General features: G+C 45.2%; 2 protein-coding genes across 3 annotated transcripts in view; both read left to right on the top strand.

The window, feature by feature from the left end:
- The window catches only part of arhgap19 (Rho GTPase activating protein 19), a 10,340-nt gene extending 7,891 nt beyond the window's left edge, over positions 1-2,449 (top strand). For both annotated transcript variants that reach the window (XM_047030025.1, XM_047030024.1), the window contains exon 11: positions 809-2,449. In XM_047030025.1, the coding sequence (XP_046885981.1) occupies positions 809-868 (60 nt within the window). In that variant the 3' untranslated portion in view covers positions 869-2,449. The remainder of the gene's footprint in view (positions 1-808) is intronic.
- Positions 2,450-5,215: 2,766 nt separating this feature from the next.
- The window catches only part of slit1a (slit homolog 1a (Drosophila)), a 51,454-nt gene continuing 49,169 nt past the window's right edge, over positions 5,216-7,500 (top strand). The window contains exon 1 of the mRNA XM_047029330.1: positions 5,216-5,910. Coding sequence (XP_046885286.1) covers positions 5,717-5,910 — 194 coding nt within the window. The 5' untranslated portion in view covers positions 5,216-5,716. The remainder of the gene's footprint in view (positions 5,911-7,500) is intronic.

Raw genomic sequence — 7,500 nt, 5'->3', positions numbered from 1 at the left:
GGGGGGGGGGGGTGAAAGACAGGGAGTGGGAGGGCTTATTCATTGCTGTCAGTTGTGCTGGGTCTGGCTGAGTCATTCTGCTGGTCTCTCCCTTCTTAGGTGGAGTCTAGCAGGAGACTCACGACTGGTCTCTCCTAGACTAGAAACTAGGTTAAGACTTGGTGCTGCGCTCCTAAACTAGAGACTAGCTGGAGACTCACTGCTGGTTTCTCCTTATGTGGAGACAAGCTAAAGACTCACTACAAGAATCTCCTGGACTAGAAATTTGCTGGAGACTCACTACAGGTCTCTCCTGTACTACAGACTATCTGAAAACTCACTGCTGGTCTCCTTAGCTATAGACTCACTACTGGTCTCCTTAGCTATAGACTCACTGCTGGGCTCCTCAGCTATAGATTCACTGCTGGTCTCCTTAGCTATAGACTCACTGCTGGTCTCCTTAGCTAAAGACTCACTGCTGGTCTCCTCAGCTATAGACTCACTGCTGGTCTCCTTAGCTATAGACTCACTGATGGTCTGTAAGACCAGAGATGCACTGCAGGTCTCCTATACTATATTTTACATGACCATACATTTTATTCAATTAACAGATGTTTTTATCTACAGCTGCTTACAAATTGTGCATATAGAAAATACAGCAGAATATTGAGGATCATATGCTAGATCCGATACTAGAGACTACCAGATGATGATAATGAAAATGATGATGATAATGGTGATAATATTATAATTGATATATGATAAACGATCAGGTTATTTTCATCTGTCTTTCTCACATGCTTTTCTTCCAACTCTGTTTCTCTCCCAGAAGCCTCTGTCCCTGAAGAGGATCTTCCTCTCTCCAGACCAGAGAGAGACGTCTGTCTGACCCTGCTTACACGCAGGAAAAGACGGCATTACAGAGGAGAGGAAACAAGGGTGCTCAAATGGATCTTTTCCTTTCCAAACACCAATGAGCCGCTGCAGTGGCCAGTCAAACCAAACATTATGTCATATTTCCAGTGTGGGTAGATGGACCAAGTCAGATCATACAGAGCTCACCAGACAAACATGGCTTCTGAACGCCATTGACATACTTATTATATGCAAAACTGGAAAATTGGTTGCATGTTTGCGTTGGAGAACATTTCTCTTTGTAGCCTTAGTGACTGGTCTTGTTTTTATCCAGCTATGACTGTATGGTGCATGGTAGCTCCATGAACTCACTGTGAAATTCATTTTCTTCAGTTTTTTCTTAATTTACTTAACGCTTTAAATTAAATATTTGAGATGTTAAACAGCATTACATTCCATACTACCTGGAAGACTAGATTTGAAGTGCAAAAAGCTTTGTTGTTTTTCCCCCTCTCTGAGCTGCCCTTGACCTTTAGCATGCATTCTGAGGTATAATTAATTATCTTTTGTGTGAATTATAAAGATTTATTGTGGTCCTAGACTGTTATACCTGCTGCGGTTGGTCTGAGCTTTCGTAGATTCAGCTAGGTGGTGACCCACTGCTGAATTAGTTTCTATATGTGCCTTAATTTCATATTTTAAGTATTTAAGTTTTAAATTGCATTCTATATTTTATTTAATCATAATTTAAACATCAAGCATCATCATTTTCATTAGCTGAAAGTATACTTAGCCAGCTGTATGTGTTTAGCTAGCAGCAAGAGTAGGGCTACAACTAACTCAATCCAATATGGTTAAACTATTCTCTTAGATAATGCTAGTACAGCAAATCTGCTGCTAGCTTGCTGAATGTGGTTAGCTAGTAGAGGAAGTACAGTAGAGCTCTAGCTAGCTGCATGTACTTTACTAGCAGTGGGGAGAGGGCTGTAGCTAACTAGCAGTTTATTGTCAGTGAGGATAGGGCTGTAGCAAGCTAGCATTGTGTGGTTAGCTAGCAGAAAGAGAATAGTTGTTTTTGGAGCATCAGTTGGTGAGGCAAAGCCAAAAGGGTAGTTCATATGTTTATACAGTTGGTGTCAGCATGTTTGTTGGGGAGCAGGTTCGTTCAGCCAAAGTCTTAAACTGTCAACACTGTGATCTGTCTATTTCAAACGTTTTTTTTTTCTGCCAAAAGAGCTTTCATTCTCCTTGTGTTTTATAATCTTTGTCGTTGGTTTCACACATTTTATAACTTGTTTTTACTCGTGTTTTATCTATGCAAACTTTGAAAGAGGAGTTTACTTTCATTATGGTTTATATTGTTACATGCATGCATATCTGTCAGAGAGAACATGTCAAGTCTGTCTTTTTTAAAGTTTTGACTTATTGGGGGTAGCCAAAGTGGTGAGAACTATTTCTGCATTTCACACAGCCAGCTTATTTCAACTGTTACATATTGATACCTAAATGTGATTTATACCTCGTATCTCTGATCAAAGAGATGCATATTGTTTATCACTGTGTTCTAAGTGCTAATGTGAAGCTGTCCAACACTCCAGCAATAAAATACCCACATCTCCCCTAAGTTGTAACCTTGTCAATTTGTCTTATAAAAATAATTGTTTACATGTGCAGATCAAGCCACACCGTCTATCAGCTGTATGTTTGTATCTGTGCAGTACCACCTTCAACCACAAGGTGTAGCCATTGAGTTACAAATGATCATTTTTGCATGAAGAAAAAATTGATTGATAGAAACTCATTGTTGGACAGTAACTCTTTGTATTTTTGACTGCATTCTCCATTCCTGTACTGAAAATTAATGTTGACATTCCAGACATAAATCCATCTCACTGCTCAGTATATTTACATGATGGAGACCTGTAATTTTCACTTTCTGTCTGAAGTAGGCATTTCAATCATAACTGCTTAGGGATTATACCAAGGTTTTTATATGTATGCCTATATATTCCATGTTTTGGCTGAGAGTCCTGGACTAAATTCATATTCACCATGAAAACACTGCAAGTGAGTGGTCAGAGAAAGAGAGAGAGGGAGGGAAGCTCTCCACAATACGCAGGAATGTTCTGGTGTATTATTATTCTGTCCGTGCCGTTGCATGTTTGGTGTTGTGAGCATACGTTGCACACGTCTGTTGAACAGACCTGCAAGAGGGTCCTGCACTTTCTCAGGCCCCGTAACACACACACACACACACACACACACACACACACACAGAGACAGACGGTGCAGGCTAGTCAGAACAGCATCATTATTTCGCATCTCACAGAAGTGGAGGTTGTATATAGAAGTCAACTCCTACACAGACCCAGTCGTGGAACCCAGTCTCGTCTGAGCTGCACACTAATCGATGCACCCAGCCCTCAAGTACACACACACACACATACCCTATAAGGTCCACAACCGAGCGTGTTTGGAGTGGTTGTTTGTGGCGTTTCAGTCCGTGGGAACAACCTGCCTATGCTCAGCATTGTTGTCTAGCTGTTCTGACTTTCATGAGTCCTACCAGTTGACGGAGCCACAAAGGGAAATGGAGTGTATTTGCCATTAACGGTGGGTAACAGGTGGGTACACTGTACATGTGAAACGATACGCGTTCCCTCCAGACACGGCAGCGCATCGTCTATACCCGCACGAAAGCCTTGGAGGAGACCCGGGCGAAGACGAGTCGAAGGAGCCTTGTGTCGCGTTGACTCGGCACCACACACACGGGACCGGCGCTCGTCGCCGGGCGTCGTGTTGCAGGGTTCCTAGCCACTGTTGGGACAACTGTCCTCCTCTTCCTCCTCCACCTGCTCTTTGGCTTCATGGCAAATTGGTATTGTGTCCTCCCTTGTCTGAGCTCAACAGAGTCAGTCTTAGGTATCTGTGTGCGTGCGTGTGTGTGAGAGAAAGAGTAGGCGGGAAAGAATTGGAAGTGTGTGTTTGTGTGTGCGTGTGTGTTTGTTTGTGTGTGTGTGTGTGTGTGTGGATTCCTTTCACAGCTCTGTGAGACAGAACAGGGGGCATCTCCGCCCCCCATTACCCCTAAACACCACTGTCTCCTCTCTAATTAGGATCCATGGAAGGAAGATCTACACTGCTCTGACACTTTTACTGGGCCAGATGGAGCAATGTGTGTGTGTGTGTGTGTGTGTGTTTGGACAGAGCCGAGCAGGAGAGTTCTCATTCTCACCCGAGGTCCATTTGCACTGTCGTCTCTCTCTTGTTCTCTCTCTTGTTCTCTCTCTTTCTCTCTCCTTCCCTCTTTCTTTCTTTTGTTCTCCTTTGTAAGTCAGAGAATACTTTTCCCAGGTCCTTCAGAGGGTGCCAAGTGTTTACACAGGGGAATCCCTTTTCTGGACGGTCAGCTGTGGATAGTGAGTTTTGGCCTGGCTTTGGGTCTGGGTCTGGGTCTGGGTCTGGGTCTGGGTCTGGGTCTGGGTCTGGGTCTGGGTCTGGGTCTGGGTCTGGGTCTGGGTCTAGACCAGACCAGAACAAGACAGTCTATAAAGTTGACACAGTACATTCTAGTATGGTTCTCTTCACACAGCAGCACTGATTAGTGAGCTGTGTGTATTCCTAAGCATTACCCAGGAATGTTTGTGTGTGTGTGTGACAGGGAGAATGTTGTGGCTTTAGAGTCTTTACTTTGCTGCTGTCTGTGTTTATTCAACTGAACTTCCTGCTGAGTCAGAGGACCCCCTCACACCCATGTATACGCACACACACACATCCAGTTGAAGGTCAAGCTCCGTTTTTACACGCACACGCACACACACACACACACATACACATCACTATATATTGATGCATATTATTTTATGCTACTCTTTGCCTCTATGGACTGAGGTGTTGATTCCTGCCTGTCCCAAAAGATCAACCCCCCCCCCCCCACACACACACACAAACACACGCACACACTTGGGACTGGTGTCTTGGGTAGTTCTCCCCTCTCAGTGGGTAGTGCCTGGAGGCAAACCTGAGAGAGAATGAATGAGAAGAGAGGGTGAGAGAGAGAGAGAGAGAGAGAGAGAGAGAGAGAGAGAGAGAGGGAGAGAAAGAGAGAGAGGGTTAGAGGCAGGGACAAGAAGCAAGAGATAGATTTAGATTACGAATAAGAAAGATTGAGATAGAGAACTGTCGAGGTAGGGAATAGAGAAGATAGAATGAAAGAGGGAGCTCGAGAATGAGAGTGAGTTCAGGCAGGGTTCTGGGTGTGTGTGTGTTGGGGTGGGGAGGGGGTGTGAGAGGCGGGGGAGGACAGGAGGGGGAGGGGTGGAGTTGGGGGTCTGCTATTTGTAGATCCTTGTGATGGATGACTGCTGTGTGTGTGCGCGCGCGTGTGTGTGTGTGTGTGTGTGAGAGAGCGAGAAAGAGAGAGAGGCTAGCTTTTTTGTCTTTCAGCTCCTTCCCTGTTTCCCCTCTCTTCCAGCGAACGGAGCAGAGCGGGACTGAGAGAGGAGAGAGAGAGACACGGAGGAGAGCAGAACACATCGCAGCAACTTCACAAAGAGAAGGGAGACAGAGAAGGAGAGTTCCCTTTGCAGGACTGAACGTTGGACTGATCGTTCCTAAACTGAAGAGGAAACCAAGGCAACAATAATAGAGAAGAGGAAGAAAAAAAAGAAATTCTTAATTATTTTGGAAATCTTTCTAGAATTGAGTTTCAGTTTGTTTCCAAAAATTAAACAAAAAACGAAAACACTTCCTCCTGTTCAAGTCTGAAGCAGTTGTAGAGGACATACATTGTAGGATTTGCTGACTGAGTCAAGACACGAACAGACAAGGAGAGAGAAATCCAGTGGAGTGATCCAGGCTAGAGGCTGCAGGCGAGCTAACCATGCCCAGAAGAGGAGGCTGTTTTGGGGCAGCAGGCGTGGGAAGGCTGGCTGTACTGCTGGTTCTCAGTGCCCTGCTGGTGGGCTGTGCCCAGGGGTGCCCTGCCCTCTGCACCTGCAGTGGGACCACCGTGGACTGTCATGGACTGGGCATCAAGACCATGCCACGGAATATACCTCGCAACACGGAGAGACTGTGAGTACCCACCTACACACACACCTCTACTACAACTGCCTGCTCTGTGGATTGGAAAGTGTTTTTTGTACCGTTTTTAAGTGAGTGGGCTTCTGTGCGTGTGTGCTTTGGGCTTGTGTGTCTCCGTTTATAAGTGCGTGTGTCTGCTTCTCTGTCTGTAAATCTGTCTGTGTGTGTGTTTCTAGATGATCTGATTTGCTTGTCCTTCTCCTGCTCTAGCTGAGCATATGAGTGGTGGCGCACATGACTTTACTGAGACTGAAGGAGAACAATAGCCTTGCCTGTAGAGCAGAGCAGTGTATGTGTGTGTGTGTGTGTGTGTGTGTGTGTGTGTGTGTGTGTGTGTGTGTAGCGGTGACATTCCAGTCAGGTATAAATAGGCATGTGGGACTGGAAAGAGCTGGAACAGATGTGTGCCCTTAACATGTGTCCATAATTTACATACCTGCCCGTGTGTGTGTGTGTGTTTGTCAGCAAGTGTACACATGCTTGGGGTAGTTTTAGGGGAATCCTTTGCATGCCTGTTCCCTGGTTTGGATGTGTTCACTCCTTTGATAAAGGTGATACCTTTGACACTGCTGAATATGCTGATCTAACCAGTGTAAACTGGGATCTTGTTCGGATGGGTAAGCCAGTCTAGTTACTTGGTCTTTACTCTGATCGATATACAGTACAGCCCACAGTGACATGGAGGCGTTGTAATCTGATTGGTACATGTGTGTTTGTCTCTCTCTGTTTCTCTCTCTCTCTCTCTCTCTCTCTCTCTCTCTCTCTCTCTCTCTCTCTCTCTCTCTCTCTCTCTCTCCTCTCTCTCTCTCTCCTCTCTCTCTCTCTCTCTCTCTCTCTCTCTCTCTCTCTCTCTCTCTCTCTCCTCTCTCTCTCTCCTCTCTCTCTCTCCTCTCTCTCTCTCCTCTCTCTCTTTGTCAAATTTGTCAAAACTGCTCCTTAAAATCTCTTGAAAGAAATGGAGGGATTGGGGAAGGAGAACAGAGAGAAAGAGAGAAGGAGAAAGCAGGGAGAGACATAGATAGACAGACATACAGAAAGAAAGAGTGTGTGAGAGCGCATGTGACAGAAAGAGAGAGGGTGTGTGTGTGAGAGACTGTGAGCAAGAGAGAAAAAGTGTGTGAGAGAGAAAGTGTTTGTGTGTGTGTGTGAGAGAATGAGTGTGTGTGAGAGAAAATGTGTAAGAGAGAGAGAGAGAGAGTGTGTGAGAAGAATAGAGTGTACGCAAGAGTGTGTGTCTATGAGAGAGAGCGTGTGTGAGAATGTGTCCGTGTGTGAGAGAGACAGTGTGTGTGTGTGTGTGTGTGCGTGTAAAATATAGTGTTTGTTTGAGAGAGTGTGTGTGAGAGAGACAGATAGAGATCAAGAGAGTGTGTGAAAGTATGTGTCAGAGAGAGAGAGAGTTTGTGTGAGAGAGAGAAAGAGAGATGCCGGGTCGCAGAGTGGAGTTTCTCTGCGTTTCTGACGTTCTTCTGAAATATTCATCTGTAAATCAAAAGTGAGCAGGGCCACCGGGGGGAAATAGATTGTTCTGCTTCAGCTTTTAGAATACCCCTGAATAAAACATACTGTGGGAACCAGCTA

The sequence above is a fragment of the Hypomesus transpacificus genome, chromosome 11 (assembly GCF_021917145.1).
Source record: "Hypomesus transpacificus isolate Combined female chromosome 11, fHypTra1, whole genome shotgun sequence".
NCBI classification, from domain to species: Eukaryota; Metazoa; Chordata; class Actinopteri; order Osmeriformes; family Osmeridae; genus Hypomesus; species Hypomesus transpacificus.
Note: the sequence above shows the minus strand (reverse complement) of the source record. Positions and strands in the feature narration are given on the sequence as shown.